Source organism: Cebidichthys violaceus, unplaced genomic scaffold (genome assembly GCF_023349555.1).
Source record: "Cebidichthys violaceus isolate CVI_PGR_0920_01 unplaced genomic scaffold, fCebVio1.0.p SCAF_28, whole genome shotgun sequence".
Taxonomy (NCBI): domain Eukaryota; kingdom Metazoa; phylum Chordata; class Actinopteri; order Perciformes; family Stichaeidae; genus Cebidichthys; species Cebidichthys violaceus.
The window spans coordinates 811560-838281 of NW_027176461.1; the positions used below are offsets into that span (position 1 = coordinate 811560).

The following is a 26722-nucleotide window of genomic DNA, read 5'->3' on the forward strand; positions in this document are numbered from 1 at the left end:
TTCTGGTGACTAGTAGTTCTTTTGATTACCTATGTTGAATACACGTATTGTAAGTCGCTTTGGATAAAAGCGTCTGCTAAATGACTGTAATGTAATGTAATGTAACTTGAAAAAAAACATCAGTTCACCCAAATCACAAGAACATATTTGTTATATTATTTACTAATAATAATGGCTAAGGCCATTATCTTAAGTACATGTAATGTGAACATTGTTTAGCTATTAAGTGTAATATTTTCTATCACTCTACTAAATGAAACAATTAGTGCATCAATTAAAACAAAAATATCTGCAAAACTAAATATTTGGGGAAGGCAAATATGTTTATTTTTATTTTGTGATTTAATTAGAGATATACTGTTGAATTATTGGGTTCACTTTGAAATATAGTGATTACATTTTTGCTCACAACAGGTGCCTTTATCAATTATTAGCAAGAAACTTTTAACAAAGAAAGTGTTCTTCAGGAAGATAAAAAAAATAACCAATACAATATAGAAAAACAAGCAGAATCAAAGTGTTAAACCTGCAAAATAAAAAGCTATAAAACAAAGAGAGATTTTTATAAAACACCAGTCTGACACATTGATGTGAATTTGATATTATGAGAGTCCCTCGCCACTTAATCTGGCATCCCAGCAGCCTCAGAGCTGTGTGTCAGTGGATGGGAAGAGGTGTGTGTGTGTGTGTGTGTGTGTGTGTGTGTGTGTGTGTGTGTGTGTGTGTGTGTGTGTGTGTGTGTGTGTGTGTGTGTGTGTGGAGTGGTGTCCATCGTCGTCATGGAGACCCCTGTGTGTGGGAAGCAGTCAAAACATGACAGGGCTGAGTTTACTGACTCAAGGTGACTGGGCCGAGGGCACAACAGCACACAACAGGGGGACAATGGCCGCTCCATTAGTGCTAATGGGGGACACATGTAACAGGATTAGGGTGAGGACACCTGGGGGGGGGGGACCACATGGGGAGATAGTACAACCCCAAACCCCTCCCGGTCCTGTCCCACTCCATCAAACATGCACAAAACCAGGAGGCTGCTGGAGGGACGGCTGACTGCCCACCATGATGTTTAACCTGCAGACTGTGAGTGTCTCGAAAATCAAATCACCAGTATTTTGTTTTTATGTTTTAATAATGAGATGAGACATTTATGCTGTGCTCGGTTTTATGAAACAATTTCAAAACTTATTAGATAAGCTTGAAAGTTAAAGGTAATTCAGCCGAAAATAAAGTTTTTTCTAATATCGAATTGAATTATCACGTAATTTATTTAAGTAAAAAAAAATACAATAAACCCTTCATATATTACAAGAAAAATCCCCAAATTCAAAACCTAGCTTAATTTAAAAGCAGAGGTAATGGCAACAACATGCAAATACAGTAGAAAAAGTAAAAAATACATTAAAATACAAGCAGTGCTCTAATGTTGTAGTTGGTCATGATGGGATACTTTTAACGGCTTTATATTCTTTGAGGCAATTTAATCAATAATGCATTATATTTGATCAAATATCAGTACAAAGAAGGATGAAATGAATATGCTTAAGTAAAGTAGAATTACCTCGAAACAAGACTGTAGTGCAGTATTTGACCGTACTTAATTACTTTCCAACAATTGTCAAAACTGGTCACAGCACTTAGTGTCATTATATTTGGCTATGATTAGTGCTTAAATCTATGAGGTTAATCTAGTAGTGTAATCAGAGTTATTGTAAGTGGAAATCAAGAAACATTCTTCACAACACAATGAAATGAAAATGGATCGATGACTTTTAAAAAAAATGTAAAGTAACAAAAAAGACTGCGGTTCCAGATCCTTACAGCTACATCGCTACAACTCACACCTTCCCAGCAGCAATGTGAATCAAACGGAAATAAATCTGAGACAGAGGTCAATGAATCTCCAATGGTGGACAGTGAGTCTTCCCGGTCATCCCGCCCCACCATCCCTCCCAGCTCATCCCTCATCCCCACTTTTTCCGTCTCCCCCTTCTGCAAATTCCTGCACTCTGCCCAAGACGCCCAGTCAATTAATAAGACATTGTCTCCTCCCCTTGGAGCCCGTGCACAAGAGGCCACCCAGGAGCCGGCGGGCCTTCCTTCTAAAGCTGCTTCACTGGTGGCCCCCAGGAATGCCAATCGCTTTGGGAACAGGCAGAACAGGGTCGGGTGGATGGAGGGGTGGGAAGGGGGGGGGGGTTCTGGGAAGCTGGATAATAGAAACAGCCCCATCATGCTCATGTGCTGGGGCAAACCAGTCAAAAATTGGAGAGCAACAAAGGGAAATGCGTTCCACTCCCAAGGATTGGAGGCACTTCACCCCTCTACAGTTCTAAACCCCACCCTCTGAAATACACAAGCAACCAGACACACACACACACACACACACACACACACGTTGGTTTTGCCATACTTGAGAGAACACACACACACACACGTTGGTTTTGCCATACTTGAGAGAACATTGCCTTGGCTTACATTCATTTCCTGCTGGCTTACAATAAAAATATCCCCAGCCCCTAATCTTAACCACAGAACCAAAAATCACGACGGGAGCTGGTTCAAAAACATCTGCACAGGACTGGTGGGGTGTCAAGAGTCAGTCCTATCAAGTATAGCTAAACTAGACCACCACACACACACAAACACACACACACACACACACACACACACACACACACACACACACACACACACACAAACCAGCTCAGAGCTCAAACTCCTCCATCATGTCCTGGGTCATTATGTATTCATCTCTCAGCTCCCCCATTTGAGGAAACCTCCTCTGGAAGGAGGTTTATTCAACTGTGTGGACAACTTGTTTTCAGCTTATGGAATTCTTGGTATTTTAATTTAACATCTGAATTGTAAAAACCTTTGGCATTTCAATGTAATAGTCTTCCTTATTGTTTTTAGCTTATCTTATCTATATTATATTTCTTGTGTTCTCTTATTTAATTCATACCACTGTTTTAGAAGTATGCTGTGTTGAATGTTGTCATGTCTGTGCGGTACTCAGTTAACCAAGGCAAGTTCTTGACATTTGTTGTAATTGCAAAAAACTCAAGTCAGCCCTGCCCCAAAATGAAACTCTTCCCCACAACTGCAAACAGCAACACTAACTACCGACAGCCCCAGACTGATAGCTCAGGTACAACAAGTTATAGTTACAGGATAATGACGAATGCTAAAATGTAGTTATAGTTAGTGTTATTTTTACTTGTAAAATAAGGAGTGTATTATTTCCTTTAGATGTTACATATAGTATCTTCCTGCTATCAAACTGGGTAACTTTTGATAACTTTTTCCTGTTTAAAGATGACGATTGACAAAGCGAGGTCCATAAACAAATGGTTTTCAAAATTTTTGTGTGAAAACTGCAGAGACCCATGACTCCAACCCAGAGATGGAAGCACTAGAATATTTTTACTCAAGTAGAAGTAAAAATGACTTGCATAAATATGATGATGATAATAATAATAATAATAACGTTATGTGACATAATTATTCATTTAAAAAAACATTTAGGCACAATCTTAAGTGTATTAACAACATCACACAACTTCCAATTAATCAATTGAAAATAAAAAAACTACCTTTCTCTGTTTACATTTACAATATTTAACCAGAAAAGAAACTAAGCTTTGACAATTTTACAAAAATGACCAACAGTTAACAAAATAAGTTAAAGACACCATAGCAGGCGCAACATGAATGATTAATACATATAGAATAAAACATCACCAGGGCAGACAATACAGAGATGTAAAGACAAAATAAACTGCACAGAAGCAAAAAGAGGGCTGCACACTTTGAGAGTTACATCCATCAACGAGTGTGTTGTTGTACTCACCTGTCTGCTGTGCTTCCGGCTCCACCTGCTCTAGATTCAACTTCTCTGGTCGTTCATTCAACGCATACACCTGTTGTTTACTTAACACCTGGATGCGTTTGATTTGGGTCACTTTTAATAAAGGTAGATGCAATCTTTCTTCTGTCACCTGTGCTGAGATACACTAATGCTAATATTAACGATAATGCATGACGATATCGTTCGTAATTTTACTGAATTGGGCATTTTGGACTGTTCTCAAACAGCCACATCCGGGCCGCTAATTTACGATTCTTGCGAAAGCAAGACGTGACCCGCCCTACTCTGCCTGTGATTGGCTAGTACGCGTTGCCTTTGTTGATTGGATTGGCTAGGATTCGGGATGAGGCGTGTGATTGGTTAGGGTTCTACGGTAAGCCAATCAGAAGCAGAGTAGGGCGGGCCTTCATCATGGAGCGATAAATGCAGGTGCGACCGCATTCCAGTCTCTATTTACAATACATTTTTTTAAATACTCCAAAAAAGCAAGCCTGCAAATTCACAAAAATACCACTTTATGTCAGCGTAGATAGTACATGTAATTCGTTACTTCCACCCCATCCAACACCTTCTACATTGATCTGTCGTTGGTGAGCCTGAGCTGTTGATTTGACTGAAGCCATCAGTTGTTTTTGGATTATTATAATTACATGAATATGTAATTTCCAAGGTTTCTTCTCCTTTTTTGAGTGCCATAATGACAAGTAGTCCTACATTCAACTGCAACTTTGTCATAAAATCAGCAAACATGAATGTTACTGACAGTTGGAAATACAGTTGACATCAATACATGTTGACATGAAAGTAAAATTGTTTCAGGTTGTTTACCGAGTGCTTTGAAGGTGAACAAAACAGTGCTTTGCATAAATAGGCAGAATTATGATGTATACTACAAAAAACAAAGGTTCACATTGTCCTGACTTTAATACTATATCGCTTGAAAAATCTTTTCTTATTCTCTATATTTCAATACTGTGTCGAAGCACAAAACTAATAAATACATTGGCCACATCTTATACTTACACTTCCTTTTGAGTCTGTGGAAAAGGATTTTTAAATGTTGGTCTTTCTGTGTGTAATTTTGTCTTTCTTGATGTATTAGCCAATAGCCCCCCTAAAAAACCCTCAATGATGGATTTTAGAGTGCAGACCTTCCATCTGAATATACTTGACCACAGTACACAACACACTATTTAGTAATGGATAGTATTTTAGTGCAGAGAGATTTCAAAGAAAATAGATATCATGCACACACACACGTGTATACACACACTCACACACACACACACACACACACACACGTGTACACACACACACACACACACACACACACACACACACACACACACTGTGTAATGAGTTTTTCCTGCTGAACGTCCTTATTGACATCCGCATTGCAAAATTAGCCAGGCGAAAGTGCTCTGTGAGTGCACCATCTGTATAGCTGCATATACTGTAGGAGCAAGCGGGGTGAAACCACAATAAGTGGATTGAAAGCCATGCATAAAAGAAAATCTGCATTGCTTTTTAAATATTGTGCAGAAGTACTGCATCAAGCTGATCGTGACCTGCAGAGGCCACCGTACACTTCAGTTAAACATGACGCCCGCTGACTTGTCTTGAGTGACATTTAGATTTGATGACAGAAAAAGCAGAAATAAAACACAGAGAAGAGAGGAAGGTAGTTATATATATGGATGACCTTTCACCTGTTCAATGCATTGATTCAGATCCTCTCCGGTGACAAATTACTTACATTGATTTTTGTCACCTAAATACAAATCTGTAGTGGAGCTTCCCTCTCATGTGTGAAGCTGCTCAACACCAAACAACTCAAATATCACCTATTGATAAGTAACTTTTTCCAATAAGCAGATTTGACACAAGCAGTCCAGCTGATTGTGAGCCAGAGAGCGTCCTCTCCTGTCAGTACACGGGAGTACACAACAGAGAAGACGACGTGGAGCTTTATCCTCTGTGGAGCAAAGAGCTGCCACAAGTAGTCCATCAGTCATAGTCCAAAGCAATCAGCCACTACTTTAATAATCATTTCATTATTTAATTCATCAGCAAAAATGCCAAAGACTCATTGGTTTTAACAGTTGAATATTTCCTTCAAAGACACTAAAGCCCTTAACTTCTAAAATAAATATGTCTTCACAGATAACACTAAACAGGAGAAATCTAGAAACACAAACACTGTTCTTTATTGTTCTTTTACACATGATCCGGAATATTCTCTCATCACCCACATTGGAGTTCATTCAGAACTTCCTCTGAACTCTCACACTTGTATATTTGTCACACAATATCAAATTCGGGTGCATCCTAAAAATCACTTTTTAAAAGAGACTGGAAACCTTTCGTCAGGTCCACACTGCATATAACTATTTTAATCAGAGCACAAAAATAATATAACTGGACATTTACAGTACGTACGGTTCACTTTATAAGACACAAATCTTAATTTGGTTATAAATATGCATTTAGTCAACCTGGTACATAGACATAAATCTCTAGTCCTGCTAGACAACATGACGGATTCTATTTTACTTTTGAAGCATATTCAACACAATCTTATATTTGACTCATCTATGAATAAATCGTAAAGTCTGAAAGGAGTTCATGCTGCACAGGAAACTGTTCTCAGAGTGGCACTTTATTAAACACTGCCATCTGGAGGCTGCTCGCTGAAATAAAGTTTCCATGTCTCCTAACATGCCTTTTAAATTTGAATACCATTTTTAAAATATAAAAAAAGATGTGTACCTAATTTATTAGTCGAGATCAATAAATGGACAAGAAATCGTACATTTATTGTCCTTCTGACAGATCGTACACACAAATCCTGGTATCCCAAAATATTTTCAGTAACACAGTTGAAAATTAAACCAAATGTCTATTAAAAGACTCATGACTGGTTCCAGGTTATTATTACAAGTACAGATGTATTCAGCCACTAAGTAAAGCATTTATTGAAGCAAATCAAGGTTTTCTTCCTCATTATATCAACGGTGTGCCTAAAGACCTGAATGATGAAGTTCACAGTGCCCTAAGAAAGCAGGTGTGCACATGGTGTATCCTTGCAGTAAAAGTACTATTCGGTGTTGAGGTTTATATGATGGTATCGTCTCAGAAACAGACATGAATAAGTCAAACATCTGAACCTGCACAAAATCAAAGAGACATTTTTTTTCCTTTCTTGTTTTACAAAAATCAAATCGCATGATAAAAATAACATACAAGTGCAAAGTTTTGCCTTTTAAAGCTTGATTGCGTGTTTTTAAAACAGTTTAATATTGACCAATCTCAAAGGGAATCACTGCTACAGTACTTGTTGACACGCTTCAGTCACAATATGACAAGGATATGATAAGAATCAATGGAAATTGAGAAATATTGACAGGAATCAAGCAGTAGCACATGCATGATGGTGACGAAGAGGATGGTCATGTCTAAAGTGACACGTTGGCATGAGGACTGAATGACATCACTGAACTCTTTTGTACAGAAAAGCATCAATGTTTCCCTCAAAAAACTAAACATTAAAACCTTCTCATGTAGCTTTAATCTCTGCTAACGATAGAGTAACACTGGGCTGAGTAAACCTAATAAATACACGGTGCTGCTGAAGTGTCTTTGAGCAAGACAAACATCTGGTATCCAGCTTTGGTTTTATGTGTCCGTGATGTGAGACATCAGTGTTTGTGATACTCCCAGCATCACAAACATTACCCTAAAACTGTAACTTCCATTTCTTTTTTCATTGAAACTTACAGAAAACATTGCTATTTTTTTGTTTGGTAATTTGAGTAAAACTGGCCCATCAAAACAGTGGTTCCTAAACCTTTATGTCTGAAGTATATATATAAACCATTCATTTAACACTATTAATTATACAAAATTGAAGACCATGTCTGGTAAGCTCACTTTTTTCTAACTCTGCCCCCTCAGATTGTTTTCATTTTCAAACTTGTAGTCTTCAGCCGTCACTGATGTGCCGAAGTGACATAACCAGAAAAAATGTATCCGGTTTTTGCCATAAAATTCTTTATATGACTTTTTCCACATATGCAGTCGTACTCCCAAAGACCTATAAACGGGCTTTGCTGTGTAAAATCAGAGGGTTTCCCCTTTAAGATCTGCCTCATACCGGTTCCTTGTGGAAAGCTACTTGTTTTCGCAGCACCACCACAGGTTTGGTTACTTCAGCACCGGACAGCTCCATGTGATCTCAGAGCCACACTAGTCGCAGCAAGTTTCACTTTCACAGACAATATATCCACAACAGCAAGATGACACCTTCAGCTTTGGCACCAACATCCGTCTCAAAAGCACATACTCGACTCTACGGACAGAAGTACAGAAGTAGGAAAGTCCCCAAATCCTACGCTTTGAATTTAAAATGCACAACAGCAGTCACTTAATTACACAACAGTCCAAACTATCTGCCCCTCTAACTAATGCTGCAGAAAGGTACAAAGGTGTATCATATCAGGTGGGATACTTTCAACCCTAACAAAAAGGAGGAAGCGCTGAGCGCAGGAAAATGACCGTTCATTCAATTTCCAGGGAACCAATAACCAAAAATGTATCACAGCCAATAGGACGTCAAATCAAAACTGGCTTCTCTTCCTCATAGTGGCACACTGAAGAAGTTGTTCATCAAAGGGGGGAAACCTAGTTTTAAAAGTCTGCCCTGGAGAGACGTTGGTACTGAACCAACCCTTTTCCTGTGATACTGTTATTTTCCCTACAAATAAGACGAGCCGGGTCCCACAGAGGCAGCGTGTGGCGAACGGTGTTTTCTTTGGAACAAACAGCGCTGCAGCACATCAGCTAATAGAGCCTGGCTCCCAGAGGGGAGCTCAATATAGGCCACTTTTCCTCTTCCTCCTCTTGAGCTATTAATACACCCAAACAAAAGAAAAGAGGCTTAATGAGGCAGCAACGGGGAACTCGTGCGAACTAAGTTAGACAAGAGCTCGGTAGTTCAGATCCAAGGATCCTAGCTCTTCATACGGCCGACGGATTCTACTTAGCTGTTTCTATTGTGGCTGATGCTGTGAGAGCAAGAGTACAGTATATGCACATGGCGCCCTTCTACGCATTATGTTTGGACCCATTTGGCGAGGCCTTTCTGAAATGGCAAAAGCAACACAAATAGTGACAAGTGATGCATAGTTTGAAGCATAATAATGTGCTGGATAAGGATATTTCAAATCCTATAAAGAATCTCTGAACAAAACACACAGTAAGAAAATTGCCTGAGCAAAAAAACATCCAAATGATTACATTAGTTGGACAAAACAAACAGAAACCTTGATGTATATGACGCATTTCTTTGCATATTTGCATAAAAGGAAATATCTCATGCAGCTTAGAGCAGCTACCTTGAAGTTAATGCTTTGGTTCAAATTCAGAGTGCATTAAAATGGAAGAAGATGAAGAAGTGTGTTTGAATGCACACAGTAGTCCAACTAGAGTTTGTATCCTGATGAATCAAAAGAAACTGCATCTAGGCAGCTTCACATACTGAACACAAAAACTCCGTACACATCAACAGAATACAGTATTTCAAATATCACCATGAAAACAGACGAACACATACTTGCAAAAAACGATTAACAGAGCACGGCATTAACTTTCCTATCTCTCCTGGCTAACACCAGTATTGTAACATGGGGACATTACAATATTCAGGCTATTTATAAAAAAAAAAAAAAAAAAAGGGCTTTTGGTGTTTAACCTCAAACAGTAAAACTTCAAAGTCCCGAATTCAATCAGGCATATTCAAATGTGCAAGTAAACAAACTCGCATTAAATCAAGCGAGAATCTGCCAAAAACACCCCTAAAAACGAAGTGAAAGAAGAGATTGATGTTTCAGTTTACATCATGCACTGGGGACCAAATACTAACCAGATATCTGCCTCAAAACGAGAGCTGTCACACAGTGCAAAGATCACCACTTCAGTCATGCAGTACAACATGGTAACTAGAGCAAGGGAGGGTGTCAACAAGAAAAGCTTCGTTTGTTTGAGGTCTGTCCTCGGGGACTTGGTGTTTCTATAAAGGGTCGATGTTTTGCAGTAGTTTTAAGACTTTGGGCAGTGACACAAGTGGCAACTTTCTGCACTATGTGGCATTGAAATGTCCTAATGTATCACCACCCTTAACTCAGAGACTTAAACCTGTCCATCACCTGATTTAATTGCTTTTTCTTGGCAAATAAAACGTTCCATTTTCAAACAGTTTGATCTGGTTTGATCTGAAAAGGAAGCCTCTTGAAGTTGCCCTTTGGCATCTTGGATCTCCGAAAACTCAACCTTAAATTCCTTGACGCAATCACCTCGCACTAAGCTGATTGGAACCACACAAGGCAAATCCACTGCTGGGGTGAATACTGGCTTGAGGATCGGACCATAGTCCCACATCAGAGGCAAAATGAAATGTAAATATAGCTCTTCTTGTGGGGTCACATCCCCTCAGGCTCAGCACTCCCCATACAACAATATATAAAACCACAGATTTGGCTGAACATACTACATCCACATTTGGTTATTTCTATAAAAAGATGTTTACTTTTGCTTTTTTTAAATCCTTATGAACAAGGATGTTACTTTTTTTTGACCACTGGACATAGCTGCAGTTCAATCCCAAAAATTCACCAGCCTCCAATAAAAAAGTCCAAATGACTTTGGTAACATACATTTGACAACCATTAACCAGTAGCTAATGGTGTTAATCTCTTCTTGCCTTTAAAAGTCTTACAGTGTCTGCATCACTGTGTAATCTACGAGAAGCATTGATGTCTGTTGATTACAGATGAATGAACAACCATCGGACTACATGGAAACAGTCTTTTGAGCAGATAGGGCAACACATACACACGTACACAAAAAGACTCACTGTATCCATTATTTCTTTTCAGATCGGTCTGAACCATAAATAAGTTAACAATATAGCTTATCATAAATAAATCTTAGTCTGTAAAATTCACATATAAACAACCTGCTCCATCTTGCAGAGAAGTGGACCGACGTCACGCAACGCTGCAGCTGGAAGCGTTTCTTCTCTCCCTTTGACAAAAAAATACAAAGACTCCATGATGTAAACACTACGACTTTCCCTTTAAAACCTCCGACAAAGACAGGTAAACGGGGCGGACAGAGAGCGAGCTGCGACTTTATGACGAGACCGAACATGTCTCTCCAGTGTCTGTCTGGACCTGGGGGCAGTAGGGCCGCCCTTTTCTCACTGTGGACACTGTGGTGACAACTTCTTCCTGGTCCAGTCCCTGATTGACAGTCTGTGTGTGAAAGTGAGAGAGAGAGAGAGAGAGAGAGAAATAAAAAGGAATAGGCTATTGCTAGTGAAGGTTGATTGACTGATATTGAGGTGTTGCTGCTCCTGCTGCATGCTTTGGCTTTGGAGACGTGCGGACGTCCATGCAATCGAGCCAGATGCAGAGAGCTGCCAGGGACGGAGAGAAAGAGAAGAGAGCCGTCTCCATGCCGGTCCGAGCCATCCTGTGGGTCATAAAACTGTCCGAATTTCCCTTTTTTTCCCCTCCTTACTGTTCTTCTGAGAAGTGAAAGGCCGGATGCGCTGGTTGGTGCTCAGAGTCGGTTCCCAGGGCCACAGGCGTGGTGGCGGGCGTGGTGAGAGGCGTGCTGTTGGAAGGCTGCGGCTTGGTGTTGCCCTCTGTGAAAGTCTTCTCCTGCGACTGGGAGGAGGACGATGAGGAACGGGTGCTCTCACTGGAACTGCTGCGGGTCTCTGTGCTAGTACTTGTCTTTTTCATCTTCCTCCTCTTGGCTAGTGGCGCTTTGTCCACCGTTTGCAGGCGGAAACCTTCCCGCTTACATTTGTTAAATGCCTAGGACAAAGAAAAGGGGATTGGTGAGCCAGTTATTTTGCACTGATCCTGGGATGCAACTAATGATTACCCTCATTAGCAATTTCTGACAATATTTTCCATTTTAAACCATTTCACCTAAATGTCACAGTAACTATTTAAAAACGCCTGTTTTACTTTGGTTAATTAAAATAAATAATCTAATAATAATAATCTGTGATTAAGAATGGCTTTCCGTAAAGTTCATGAACAGCAGCAGGTTTGAAGTGATTATTCAACACGACCCACGTTTACAAACGGAAGCCCAAAGTGACCTAAAGACTTCCTGACCTACATCTGAAACAAGCGTTCACTGCTGGACCTTTCTTACATTAAAGGTAGCTTTGACGTAAGTGTGGACGGAGGCAGTGGAGGAGCCAAGAATGTCCGGCGTCATGAGTGGGTTGGAGGACAGCTGGCTGTCGTCCTGGAGCCAGGCATTGTAACGCAGGCCACACATCTTAATCCTCTTGTTTGGGTCCACTGTCAGCAGCTCTGCAGGGACAAGACACAGATAATTACCGTTGGTGCTCCAAATACGCGAGTGAGGAGGTGATTTCCTCTTCAGGTAGCTCAGTCGCTGTGAGCTACTTTGTGGGTTAAAAGTTCAATCTGTGATCCAATTGTTTAAAAAAATTAAATAAAAATGTCTATCCTGTTAATCCTGAAAAACACACAAATCACACTATTAATCTGACTCTTTGTTACAAGTGAGATTTCACCTGTACTTTGCATGTTCTTAATATGGGAGAGACAATGTGTTCTCGTAAAAAATGGGTCACCAACACATTTAAATGTAAATGAGCCCGAACCCACAGCTCCAAGGTGACATAACATCTAACTCAGTTCAAGACTCTGGCGTTAAGAACAAGCCACCGGTTCCATCCTCACCTTGTATCAGGTCCTTGGCCTGCTGGGACACATTTCTCCAGGCCTCGCCTTCAAAGGAGAAGTCTCCCTCTTTGATTTTCTTCATAATTTCCTCAGCGCTGGTGTGGCTCAGGCTCTTCTCCTGACATTGAAAAGGCACCTGCCCAGACAACATGGTGTACTGCAAACAAGAGGAAAACCTTCTGTCAAATCACCATGAATACAGTTTCAAGGCTTAAATATCTGAATCAAATGGAAACATTTTGTACAGTCAGTGTGTTGCAGGATATGCTACATGTCGCCTACAATGAGCTGGGAAAGTTTACAGTGTTCAAACTAATCTGCTGTTGGAATAAACACATGCTTTGAAGGAGCCCTTGACCGATCACGACTGTCCACGATATTCCACTGTTGGCTGAGCCAGCACTGAACGGAAGAGCGGTCTGTGCTCAGATGAGTGAACAGGATGCTCTCACCTTGGCCCACTTACATCTGATTTCTCATTATAATGACAGGGGTTGGGAACAGCCCTTTTGGTAGTGGAGGATCAGTCCTGAACTCTCCCTCCCTCTCTGTGTCGGCTCACTTTGCTTCCAGGGCTTTGTGCACACAGCTTGTCAGTACCCATTTCGTCAAAGCTCCATGAGGCACACTACTCTCATATCCCCCCCAGGGGGCGTCGGTGTGAACTTGCACAGAGAGCCTAGATTCTGTTCGGATGACCGGCCAAGTACAGAAATCTCTCTCTCTCTCGATGCTCTGCACTCTCCTTTTAATTTTCCTCTACACAGAAAAAGGTTGAATTAAGACGACGTCGCCGCTTTGGGGAAGTAACGTGTCATATTAGTGCCGTGTTAAGCAGCTCTAATGAGAGCCGGGCCGGTTGCTCTTCGCTCCGTGGTGAGCATTAAACTGTGTCAGCTCACCACAGGATGCTGAAGGTTGTCGCGCTAAACAAGAGAGGGAGATGAATATCATGCAAATGTACATATGTGTGTGTGTGTGTGTGTGTGTGTGTGTGTGGGGGGGGGGGATCATCACTGTATGGAGCTCACGACTAAGCATTAATTTGGTTTAAGAAACGCTTTGGTTAACATTCAAAGTGGCTCAGAGCTGAGGATTGAAATATACATTCATATAATCAGCTCACTTTCCTGGTAGACTAAAGTAGGCCTGAACTAGCTGTCAAATAATGATGCTCCTGAATAGAGCTAATCAATGATCTATTACTCAATCCTACTCCTGACTGAGCATCGATGTCTTCAAACTGAAGGCATCATTCTGATGAGGGACTTAAGTTTCCTCAGTAACTTTTAACCTGATCTTATCAAATAGCCTAATTTAAACATGATGTATATTATGAATTATAAAACGTTAATACACTCTGGGTTTTAAAAGTGAAATCCCATTCTCTCTACATAAATGTTTGAGGAAGTGGATTTGTTTCACAAGCAAACCAACATCTCTGACCATTAACAATCATTTGGATGAATGCTGCCAATAATGAATATTTTCCTTTGTGGCTTAAAGTATATCTTCCATTAAATGAGAAATCATTACATCAGTTGGTAGAAATGCTCATCAGAAGTCAGCAGATTCCAAAGTGATGCTTTGAAATTGCTTCCTCAATCCAATAAATAGTTAAACAACTGAAAGTTATCAAATTTAAGCAAAGAAAGCCAGCAAATATCAACATCATAACAAAGTTATTTTTCTTTTCTTACCCATTATGTTTACAATCTTTGTTCAAATTGCTGTAAAATAAAATACTTAACGGGCTGCTGATTTGATTATTTCCCATGGGGATAATGTGGAGTTAATAATGAATGATTCTCCATCAGTTCAGATTTGATGTTAACCGGAGCATGGCTCTGGTGTCCCACACTCACTCACCAGAATGACCCCCAGACTCCACAGGTCACAGGACTCATCATAGCCGTCATACTTGAGTATCTCTGGTGCTGCGTATTGCAGGGTGAAGCAGGGAGTCTTCAGGAGCTGATTGTCTGGTGGTTTGAGGCGAGCAAAGCCAAAGTCTATGATTTTTATCTCCGAGTTCTCACTCTCGTCTGTGAAGAGCAGGTTCTACGAAGCAATTGGAGACACGAACAGCAATCATTTCTTTCTGCTCAGTAAAACTGGTCCGCTCAAGAGTGAACCAAATTGGACATCAAGACTTGTCTGACCAGGTACTTTTGACCCATGTTAGGGTCAAACAATTTTACTCTTGTTTTGTGGAAGATTGCAGAGTCAGAATGGCAATACGACAAATCATAACAAGTTCAGAGAAACACAGTCATTCCTTTTTAAAAGCTTATGATCCAGTGTGTTTGTATTCATCAAAAAGACACAAACTTTGCTCAGACAGAAAATAATTTGGAGCAGCAGTCCTGCCGAGTGTGTCCAATACCTCCGGTTTGAGGTCCCTGTGCACCACTCCGACGTCGTGCATGTGACTGACGGCCGACACCAGTTTTCGCATGATGCGGCTGGCCTCTGTTTCGCTGAAATGCTGCTTCCTGCGGATCCTCTCCAGCAGCTCCCCTCCACCGAGCAGCTCCAGAACCAGGAACGTGTGGAGCTACAACACACACACACACACACACACACACACACACACACACACACACACACACACACACACACACACACACACACACACACACACACAAAATATATTTACATTTCTCACCAACCTCTGTTACACTCAATTGTAACCTATATCCTCTGATATCCTCTGAAATTGCTTTTACAGCTTGAAGTGCATGTTGGAAGCAGCTGAATCTTAACGTGTGAAATGGTGGATGAGAATTTTTCTGTTGCATAATAAATATAGGAGGAAAAAAAAAAGCCCATTCCTGATCTTGTGATGTTGAGATCAAACCATAATGGTATTGAGTAAAAGTGAAAGGGGACAAACAAAGTGGGAAGGGAATAATGTGTCTGGGCGGCGGGGTAGAGTTTCTCATTAGCGCTGGGCTTTGGGAACAAAAGCAGGACTCGGTTGAGGCGAAGCGAGGCAGCGCTGCTTTGATCTGGGTCACAGGCCTCTGAGGTACAGTAATAACCCCACTGAGCTCATCAGGACTAAAGTGGTGCTCCTGGGCTTGAAGGACCGGGGCTAATGAACCTGTACACAGTCAGCCACACGGACGCACCATCGCAATAACCGAGGTAAGCTACAGTTTGAACACATGCACACTTAGTTTGGTCTGAGTGTGCGGCTCGATTAGCAACACAAGTAAATCTAGGTTGTTTCTGTTTAGTGGCAAGAAATGGACGTTTGAACAGCTGCAGTTTAAAAATACCTTTAGTGTGAAATATCGAGCACGCGGGGAGATGTTTATAGGACAATACATGGAGAGATAAAGAAAGACCTCGAGGGCGTCTAGCATCCCCATTAATCTGCCTTGTTCCAGATCCAGGACTTACTAAAGCTGCAGTCTCAACAGGCTCCATAGAGAGCCACACTAAACTGAATTTATGGTCGATTAACCTTACCTGGTCGTGGTAAATTTCATGCAACTTGACAATGTTAGGGTGGCCATCACAGAGCTTCAGGGCCGCCATTTCCCGCTGAGTCTGTGCCTCCATCCTACAGCAAACACATGCAGGAAACCAGAGAACGGTCACGAAATACAATGTAAACACACGTTTTTTAAAATTATTTTACTTTTTGGTCTATACTGGGCACTTTCGATTGAATTATGCAGAAGTATCTTCGATTTATTAGCAAATAATATAAAGTCAGTATAATGTAAGCAGAGAAGCCAAAGCAGGGTTTAGAAAAGAAAACAGAATATTACCTTTCTACTTTTTGTATGACATTTGTGCAGTACAACAGTGAGTTGTGTGGGCTGGGTATTTTCTTCTGCTTTGTTCTTTCCCCACAAGGTTCAGTTCTCAAATTCGGACATTTTTCATTTCAGAGTCATTTCTATCCATTTTAAAGTGCAGTTTTTCTCTGCTGATTGTTTTCACCCCGACACGGACATATTGGGATCATGCGTTTGTGTCCGGTGGATTGCCTCAGTGAGGCTCACTCTTATTAAAGCTGTAATATTTGCCGCCACAATGTCAGTGGAGGAGTGTAGGAGTGTAGTGTAGGACTGCAGTTAACACACACACGATGAAAGCTTGTTTTGTTTTTTTGCAGTTTCCAGCAAAAATAAACAGGTTTGTGAGCAGAGATGCATTTCAATTTATTTAACCCACGTATGGCAACTCTCAACAGACTAATAAGGCAAATAAAATCAGAGAAATGTGACATTATTTAGCATTCATCAATTTAAGACAACAAACGAATTTCATATTCTTTGAAAGATTTTGTTTAGAGTAGGCTGATAAGGGTCCAGGGAGAGGGTGGCCTCTCTAAACACCAGTATGAAACTATAAACACCACACAGCCAGAAGCATCTGAGGAGACAAACACATCGGAGAAGGCAGGATGTGAGTTCGTACCTCTTGCTGACAATCTTGACTGCGTATTTCTGTCCAGTCTTCTTGTGTGTGCACCGTCTGCAGATGGAGAAGCTGCCCTCTCCTAAAGCACTGTCCTTCAGGTCCATCTCATAACTCACATAGAACGGTGAGTCCTGCAGAGTAACAGTGGACAAAAACAAGTTGTGTGGTGAAATATACATTTAAAAACAAAATCAATTAAAGACAAATCACCAAAGTGTTCAATAATTACAAAAGGCCTCATTTAAAGAATGGTCTCAATGTTGTGAGGTCTTTCATAAAAATGGGGTTGAGTGAAATGTAGTTAAATAAAGTTAAATAAAGACTTTGCACACTCCTGCTTTTCTGGTGATCCTGTGCACAACAAATATATTTGCCATGCATTTGAAGCTGATTGCATCTTTATGACTGCTTTTATCTTTTCTATAAAGAATACCATAACTACTGCTATTTACATTACATAAATCATGTTTCTTAATATTCTATATTATGTCTCAATTTCTACACAAAGATTCATACAGGTGAGGAATAAACGTCTTCTCAAATGTAAGTCTAATCTAGAGTTCTTATATACAGCAGATATATTTTAACACATGCCACCTAATTCAATAACTACTGACAACAGCCTGAAACCTGAAGTCCCTTAACTGCTGTGTCTCTGCTTTTTTATTTTTTTATAAATACCGCTTTTTCTATGTGATTATGAAATTCAAAATAGTTTCTGTTTTATGATCTTAAAAGGTTTATCACTACCCAGTGATCTGCAGCAGTCCATGAAAACCATTTGAGGAGCAACCCAGTACACTTCTCTTGTTTCAGTTTAAGTTTCAGTTGCATACAAAAGTGAAACATGGAAGTGACAAATATATGAAAATCTAGATTGTCCAGATCTGTATTAAGATATTTAAAGATCACTGCAAGACACCAAGCTGTTCAGCAGTTTCCTGTTTGTGACAGAAAATGGCATAAAAACATGTAGAGCACGGTGAGCTGAGGCGTTTTTGGAACTGTGAGACATTTGGAGCATATTGTTCCCCGACTGCTTGGCTGAAACTTCCCTTTTAATTTTAATTAAACATTGCTAAGAGGTTTTGGGGCTAGACTGAAAAGCATTAAAAAAAATGAAATATAATCCCAACCACCAATATACCAAATTTGATAATAAATCTTGAAAACTGCAAAGTTTGCAGAAGCTGATCAGGATGTTGATAAGATTGGAACCTAACAAACCCACAAAAGGCAGCTCTGCTACCTTCTCAAATGCATTACGTTGAACAGAAACACAAGTGCATTAATAAACAAGCATCGTTAAATAAACAGGACCGTGCCTGAAAACTGAATCAGAGTGTGAGGGAGTAAAACAACAGAAGGAAAAAAAGTTTGAGTGGAGAGAAGGAGAAAAAAAAATCATCTGTCTGTGACAGCAGCCATTAGCGTAAGTGTGTTTGTACAGCGGGATCCGAGTCCATTCATCTTACCTTCATCATGGCGCTTCGGGCCACCGCAGCAGAGCCCGGCCTCTCGGAGCCTCCACACAGCTGGACAGGGTCGTCCATCACCACATTCCTCTTGAACAGGATGGAGGGGGCCATGAAAGAGTAGCCCTGCACACAGGAATACATGAACTCTACGTGTTTACGTTGAAAAGGAGAGTTGGACTATAAAGACAGAGGGAAATGAAACAACCAATGCTGCAGTTTACAGCCTCAGAAATAGCTTGCAGCATTCAAATCCTTCTGATTATACGATATGCTATACATTACAGTCATTTACAGACACTTAATGTGCTTTACATAGCTCCATTTACAGTAAAACTTGTTGTTTTTCTTCAGATGTTTCTATATCAAACCAGCCCGTCAGCTACACAATAAACCCAATTCTGTAAATGTGTGAGTGACAGTGGCTGTCCAGCTGTTCCTATTGTTAGACCTGTCATTGTGGAGCACTGCCTGCTTAATTCCAGCTGTGGGGAACCCAAAGCTTTGAGATGGCATTAATCTCTCTCTCCCTTTTTCACCGACACACACACACACACACACACACACACACACACACACACACACACACACACACACACACACACACACACACACACACACAGCTGTTTGGTATGTAGTGACAGCCATGGATGGACGGAAGGATGGGTGGTGAATGAATGAGATGCCCTAAATTGCCGGGCTTGAATATTTGATTGCTCTGCTGTGAAATTACATCTTGGCGCTCTTAATGCAATTTTAATTTTGTTTTGTGAGGCACCGTGGGGGAGCAAGTGCACGATTTAAAATTGGGATTGCTGTCGTTATCTCAGAGATTGCTAGGCTTGCAAATTATAAAGAACCCAAAATTTCAGACTATGTGAATGGCAGCTGAGAGCGAAAAAAAGCCAAGATGAAGTTGGCAATCAAAGACTGAAGGCGTAACCGAGACAGACGTGGTGATGCTCTCAAAGTGTAACCTTTTATTCCATGAGAGAAGCCCGTTAATGGATCTATTGATCTGCCGAGCTCAAGGATCCAGAAGGCAATCAGAGTTGAAATTTCATGCAATACATCAGACAGCCATCAGCTGGCACAGAGTTGTGGGCCATATTATGGTTCAAAGCTACATCAAAAATAGTCATTCACATCTGTTACTTCAATAAGAGCTGCATATGGCAGCAATTACTTCAATAAAAGACTCTTTAGTCAATTTGAAATACCAGTGCACACAGACAGACTCATGTTGACTTACAGCAACCTTTTGAGGACATTCAAAACTTCACTTGATTACTTGAATTGCTCTGGAGTATGACAAATATAGTCGCAGACAAAAAGTGGATAATGTATAATGCAATTTTTCATCCGTGTCAACATCTCACACGGCCCGCTACCGAAACCCAGACGAAACACGAGCACAAAGCAGAAAAAAGTGGCGCCCTGTGCAATGACCTGCAGGGAGCACAAAGGAACGTTCCTATATGTAAACAACTAAACAATTAATCACAACAACAACAACAACAACAAAAACAACAAAAAAAAAGGTCTGGTTGTCTAACAAACCCATAACTCCCACCTGAAAGATGCGGTCACAGTTCTGAGGCAGCGCTGCAGGAGAGTAGGTGGGGTCCATCTCTGTGAACTCCTCTGCAAAGTTGCTGACATCCAGCTCATCTCGAATCACTGGCTTAAACGGGGCAGGCACCTTCTTAGCTGCCAAGTCCTCCCAGTTTATTTTCTAAAGTGAGTTTAGAAAAAGAAAAACATTGTGGTTCATCCCCCATCCTTATTAACCTAGCTTATACAAACACTCAGTTTTCCTAAATGCTACTCACTCAAAAGCAGCCCCATTATGTGGAGTAACAGCCCACCCTGCCACTTACGTTTTCTAAATATTGTGAAATATTCAAGACAAGCAATGAGCTCCACCTGGTAAAACGGGTGTTTTTTGACATTCTCCGCTCCATTAGGACCTGAGCCCAATCTCTTCTTTGGATCTTTGACGAGGAGTCGCTGGATGAGGTCTTTGGCCAGAGGGCCCATATCTTTGGGGAATGGAGGGTCCTTTTTTAAAATCCTCCTGTGACGTGTGAGACAGATACGGTCAGTGTTGCAGAGTGATTTAACAGAAGGTTGGCTGAAACCTGTGGCTGACGATCAGGGAGAATCCATACTTGGCAATGTCTGTGTGCGAGTTCTCATTTCCATCAACGGTGAAGGGTGATCCGCCAGTCAAAAGCTCATACATCAACACGCCTAGGCTCCACCAGTCCACCGCCTGGAATGCATGAAAGCAACCACCCGTGACTTTGGTTTAACAGACTAAATGAAATAAAAACTCACTGGAGAGCTCACGCATTCAGGAATATAGAGTGGAGAGCCTGGGCTGCTTGATTTGATCAAACAGATGACAGCATAAAACTACACATTACCTTGTCATGTCCAGACTCTCCTCCTTCCACAATTTCTGGAGCCATATATTCAATGGTGCCACAGACAGAAAACGCCCTTTCCATCTGTTTTAACAAAGGGACAAATCAAAAAGACACACCTTAGAATCCAAATAAAACAAACAATAAGTCTTAGTGCCTATGCCTGCAAGAGGGCGGGACTTTGTTTTAAAATTTTAAGAATTGAATATATAAGAAAAATTTGCTTTGCCAATGTTTTATGAGGAAATGCATTTATCAAGTTTATAAGACCTCAAAGTGCGTTTTGGTGAGAAACACACACACACACACACACACACACACACACACACACACACACACACACACACACACACACACACACACACACACACACACACATTCTGTACCTGATCAAATTCTTTACTGAGGCCAAAGTCTGTGAGAACTATATGACCGCTTGAATCCAGCAGAATATTCTCAAGTTTTAGGTCCCGGTAGACAATCCCAAGCTGCAAAAAGAAAGCGACAGCGGGGCAGTGAAACACAAAGCATGTACACACCAATAAATCACGTGTTGGATGTGTTGAATCTGGGGTTACCTTGTGTAGATGTTCTAGCGCCGACACAATCTCTCCACTGTACAAAGCAACTTCTAGCTCCTTAAATCGCACATTTTGCACCAAATGTGTGAAGAGCTCCCCGCCATTTACATAATCTATAACAAAGGACATCATGCATGTCACGTTTCATCCAAAATAATATGCGAGTTCATTCTTTTTTTATAGGGAAGTGCAAATACTTCTTTTAAATTTCAGTTTACAAATTCATTCAGCTGGTGAAAACCCATTTTGGGTTAATGACAATCATTAGTCTTTTTCATTTTTCTTGTACAAGCAAAACACAGAAGGCAGTTTCCTATAAAACAGCCTCACCGAGAATGAGGTGCAGCTTGGTATCCGTCTGGAAGGCATAGTGAAGTGTGACGAGGAACGGCGACTGGCGAATGTGCTCCAGGACTTGCCGCTCGGTCCGTGTGTGTTCGGCAGTCTTTGCCTTTTGTACAATGGTGGCCTTCTTCAAAACCTTCATGGCATACAGCTTCCCAGCATCATGACCACTCACTTTCCTCACCAGGAACACCTTGCCATATGCTGGTGGTTCAAATAAACAAGGACAGACCGTTAAGTTCAGTGCAGAGCAAAGGCTTAAAACGCACAATATTGGATTGCCAGATTGGCATGCAAATTATCGACTCAATGTAACGTTCTGGTAAACACAGAAAGAGACTAAAGTTTAAATATTCACTCACCTCCTGTCCCGAGGACCTTTAATAGCTCAAAATTTTCAATGCCCACCCTCTCTACGTGGCCTGTCAGGTTGGCTGAAGTCAGAAGAGAAACAAAATATTACAAGATAATGAGATAAACCACTCAATTCATATAAAGTAAGTATTTTTTCCACTGACTGACTACCTGGGGCTTATCTGGAACATGAGAAAATGTATGTTTAAAAATTCACTGCGTTGGTAGCCCTGCTATTGCTCACACCCACCATGATTGGTGCCACATTAGGAATTGGCACGATCAAAAAGCCATTCACTAAACCAAAACATTAAAGATATGAATAGGTACACGTAGTCGACGCAGATTGGATTATAAGTGAAGTCTTTAGACCGCCTCTAATCCTGGTCCTTCTCTACAGTGTACAGCTGTTTCTGTTCCCAAAATGATAAAAGGTGAAAAGATGCTTAGTTAACCAGAAAGCTAAAGACCTAATTATGAACATACAGCTCTGGTCACAATCAGTGAAGAAAGTCTATTGAATACTGTGACACAGCCAAGTTGTAAATACATTCGAAACGGATCAGCTCTTTTAAGCCGTTGTTGCCAAAAGCTGGACACCAATAGGCACGTTACATCACCTTACAGTCCTGTACTGTACTTTTTGTTTTGTAACCGGTGCCCATGCTATAAATAATGTATTCTTCTATTTCTTTTTGATACAAAGAGACTTATGACGCTTTGAGATAAATTAAGTCAAACTCTGCAAAGCTAAAAGGTTACAGAAGAGAGCTTTAAACTGGAGGATCAGCGATTTAAAACAAGGGACAAGTTAGGAAAGTCTGAGTGGTGGAGAAATAAATGCATAGCCAACAGTAACAGACTGCGTATATGGCACAGGTGAATTTGTTTAACTATAAAAATATGGAAATACTGCAGAGATAACCCCATGCATAATCAGTAAACTTCCTTCATGTAAACAAAGATATAGTATGTGATCATCTTCCATGCAACTGAAGACAAACTTGCAACATTAACGAGCAAAATTTTTTTAATTATCTTCCATCAGCGATCTACAGCGAAGTCAGCACACACTGCGAGTGACTCCTGGCGTCTTTCTAAATCATGGTTTCCTCGTACAGATGACTAAGCATAGCACGCTCTCAGACATGCATGTCCTTTGTAGTGAACACATTCATTCTGTCTCACGCTGTGAAAATAGGCTACTGAGCAATTAAAGCGGCTGATTTAATCTTTTTCCGCTGCTTCTCCCGTTACTCACGAGAAGAAATGCTGCAACCATTAGACACTTTGGGTTCATACTGTATCATTTCAAAACAACAACAACATTGTCCTTCAGATCTGAGGTCAAGGGTTTAGGTTGCATAACACCCTTGTCAAGCTCATCTGCCAAGTACAAGTTTGATTTTGGTGTTTATTAATAGACCGACAGAGGTGTCCAACCAGATGATTTCCTTGCTGTTGGACAAGAGGCGGCTCTTCAGTCTACAGAAGAGAAATGCACAATGTTCCTCAAAATAAAAAAGCTTACCTTGAACAGCGTATTTTGGTTTGTGTGATTGAACTTAAAAAACTCAACATCGACAGGCAACTCAATTAATTTGTATTGTGCAAAAGCATCAACACAACTATGATTAATTAAACCATACAATTATGTCCCCTGTCATATATTTATCCAACTTTCCATACAAAAATCCTATGATATGTAGCCGGAAGATTATGATAAATGAATGGACTTAGTGGGTATCTTTTTTATCTTGCTGTATTGTCACAGGTAAGTCGAATGAGAGCAGGGTACACCAAAGCAGGGTTAAGTTGATGCAGCAGCTATGTATGCTGTGTAAATTCTAAACAAACGAGAAAAAAACGAGTAACAACTAGACTGACTGCATATTTAGGGCAGGACAGTGAATGGGGGTGCAGCATAGTCATGTTGCAGCCTGAACACCAGCACTGTGTCATTATAAAGCAACTCCATTCAGCAGCCCTCTGCAGTCAAAACAACCACCTTCAATCATAACTAGTTAGGAAATGTAATAGAACTTCCTGTTGATTCACTTAGACACATGTTTTGAGATGCTGCCAAAACAAAACATAAAAGCCAGTAGGAATCAGCACAGCTGTCACGTTTACCTTGAAGAAATACATCCATCTACCATCATTTCAAGAAGCAACAGTGCCTTGGTTGATGTGCACCTCTGCCCTCTTATGATTTGCAGAATGAAACCAAGCTAACATTTACTCAGGAGACTTGACAGCACTGCAGCTGTCTGCTCTTCGTTGGCTGAGGAGAAGTTAGCTGTGACCGCTAACAGACCAGGCAAAAAACTGGAAAGCCAACTAATTTAATGTTAGTAATTTACGTTAAGTAAAGGCGTTCACAGTAGCATAAACTGGCATGATGGCATGCTTTATAGCTGAGTTACACGTTAACAATTAAGTTAGCTTTAGCTAATGTTATGTAGGTTACTTGGGTTTACCACGGTTGGCAGTTAGCTTAGCTAATATAAGTAAAAATGTTAGGTGACGTTAGTTTGCGTGAGATAGCAGTACGTTAGCCTAACGAGTAATAAGGACAGTTAGCTAACATTAGCCTTGCTTGAGTAGCGTTAACGTTACTCACTATAAATGCCCGTTGACAGTGACAGTTGTCTCTTTTACAAGCTAGCCAGCTAGCGTTGACAATATTCCTGCGTGCACGTGTCTCCGAGAGATACATTAACGACTGCATCAAAAGTTTATCTCGCAGATAACTTACCATTTTTCAGCTCGTGTTTCACAGTAAAAAGGTCACCTTCTCTGGAAGATCCCTCCATCGGGGATGGCATCGTAATTTCCTGCTCCAGTTATGTTCAAAGATATGCGTCCTCAGACAAGGTTACGTTCACTAGTTTGCAATATTTATTTGAAACAAATTAATTAGCAAGTAAAGAGAGTTAAACGCCTGTTACTGAGGCGCCACATTTAACAGATATATGGGCAGAATGTGGCTACTAAACCTAGCAGCAAGCAAGCCCAAAGGAAACACTTGCTTCTGCCAGTACACCGACACTACCACTACCTTCGCAACCAGACAGTTCCTCTTCGCTGATTGGTGTTGCTATGTGAAGATCTGACCTCTGATTGGCTCTTTTCATGTTAGCGAATGGTCCCGCCCTCCTCAATAGACTGGCGCTGACTTCACTTGTATACATGCTCCTGTCAAAAGTCAGACATGCAACACATACAGGTAAGCAATCAAAGTAACAGAGTAAAAATAAAACATATTGAGTATAAAATACACAATATATACAATACAAATAACAGAGTAAAAAATATTAAATGTAAAAAATGCACAATATATACAATGAAATAGAATAATATTATATTAACTAACTAAACGGTAGTGCAACGTTTAAATTAACTAACTAAACGGTAGAGCAAAGTTTAAATTAACTAACTATTTTTTAACCAACAACAAACAAACAACAGTGGTGAAAGAAGTAATCTTGTAAAAGTAGCAATACTACAGTGTAAAAAATACTTTGCAACAAGTATGAATCCTGCATTCAAAAGCACACAAGTATTAGTAAAAGTACCAAAAGTAAAACAAGGAGCCATTTCAGAATAATATATATCATATTATTGAATTATAAGTATTGATGCATCAACGTGTACGTGTTGCAGCTGGTAAAAGTCATAATTGGTTGATTATATATTTTGTAGCCTATTAATAACTGATAATACAAACTAACTAATGCTATCAAATACATGTAGTGGAGTACAAAATACTTACAATACTCAAAAAAGTAGTCTAGTAGAAGTTTAAAATACCATGAAATGGAAATACTCAGTACAAGTAGCTCAAATTGTAAATTTCCAAAATACTGGGAATAATATTGTAAATTTAACAGAATTGTGCTTTGGTGGGTTTATATTTAAAGTAGCTTACAAGTTGGAGAGTAACTAAGTACTGAGATCAAGTACTGTACTTTAGTACAATTTTGAGGGACTTGTGCTTTAGTTGTCTTATAAAATATGATGCATAATCTGATAATATAACACTTTCTACTACTTTTTAAAAATAAAGTGTCTCAGTTCTTCCTCCGCCACCATGCGAGCATTATTCGGTCAAGGGGACAACTTGACCATTAACCTGGGACGTCTATAATACAATTTAATGACCTTTCTGAAATATATTGTATGACTTGTTTTGTCACAGTTAAAAGGTAGATAGAAGTGAGAAACTATAATGTATTGGAGAAGAAACACCATATCGAGAAAATGATCAGTTCCTGTTAGTTGAGGTAATAACATCTGAGGTACCAGAGATTAGTTCATAGTCATAAATTGAAGTGGATTTAGTTATTTTCCTTTTTTGTTTGTTTTTTGCTATTTCATTTTCAGTTTATGTTTTTGTGTGAGGCAACAGTGAGATGTGTTCATTTAACAGATAGTT

At 40.2% G+C, this 26722-nt stretch overlaps 1 protein-coding gene across 2 annotated transcripts; it reads right to left on the reverse strand.

Annotated features, from left to right (window-relative positions):
- Window positions 1–5962: 5962 nt before the first annotated feature.
- rps6ka5 (ribosomal protein S6 kinase, polypeptide 5) lies at window positions 5963–25440 on the reverse strand. 2 transcript variants are annotated; one of them, XM_068721566.1, is made up of 17 exons: window positions 25402–25440; window positions 22293–22364; window positions 21916–22134; window positions 21583–21698; window positions 21391–21492; window positions 21005–21088; window positions 20747–20850; window positions 20502–20652; window positions 20149–20310; window positions 18576–18701; window positions 17098–17231; window positions 16138–16231; window positions 15047–15217; window positions 14530–14721; window positions 12658–12817; window positions 12098–12261; window positions 5963–11748 (listed from the first exon to the last, which is right to left on the reverse strand). In XM_068721566.1, the coding sequence occupies exons 3-17, from the start codon at window positions 22070–22072 to the stop codon at window positions 11443–11445; spliced, it is 2223 nt and encodes a 740-aa protein (XP_068577667.1). In that variant the 5' UTR covers window positions 22073–22134; window positions 22293–22364; window positions 25402–25440; the 3' UTR covers window positions 5963–11442. The 2 variants fall into 2 exon arrangements, with proteins under 2 accessions (XP_068577667.1, XP_068577666.1); XM_068721565.1 differs by lacking the exon at window positions 25402–25440 and adding an exon at window positions 25043–25277.
- Window positions 25441–26722: the final 1282 nt, after the last annotated feature.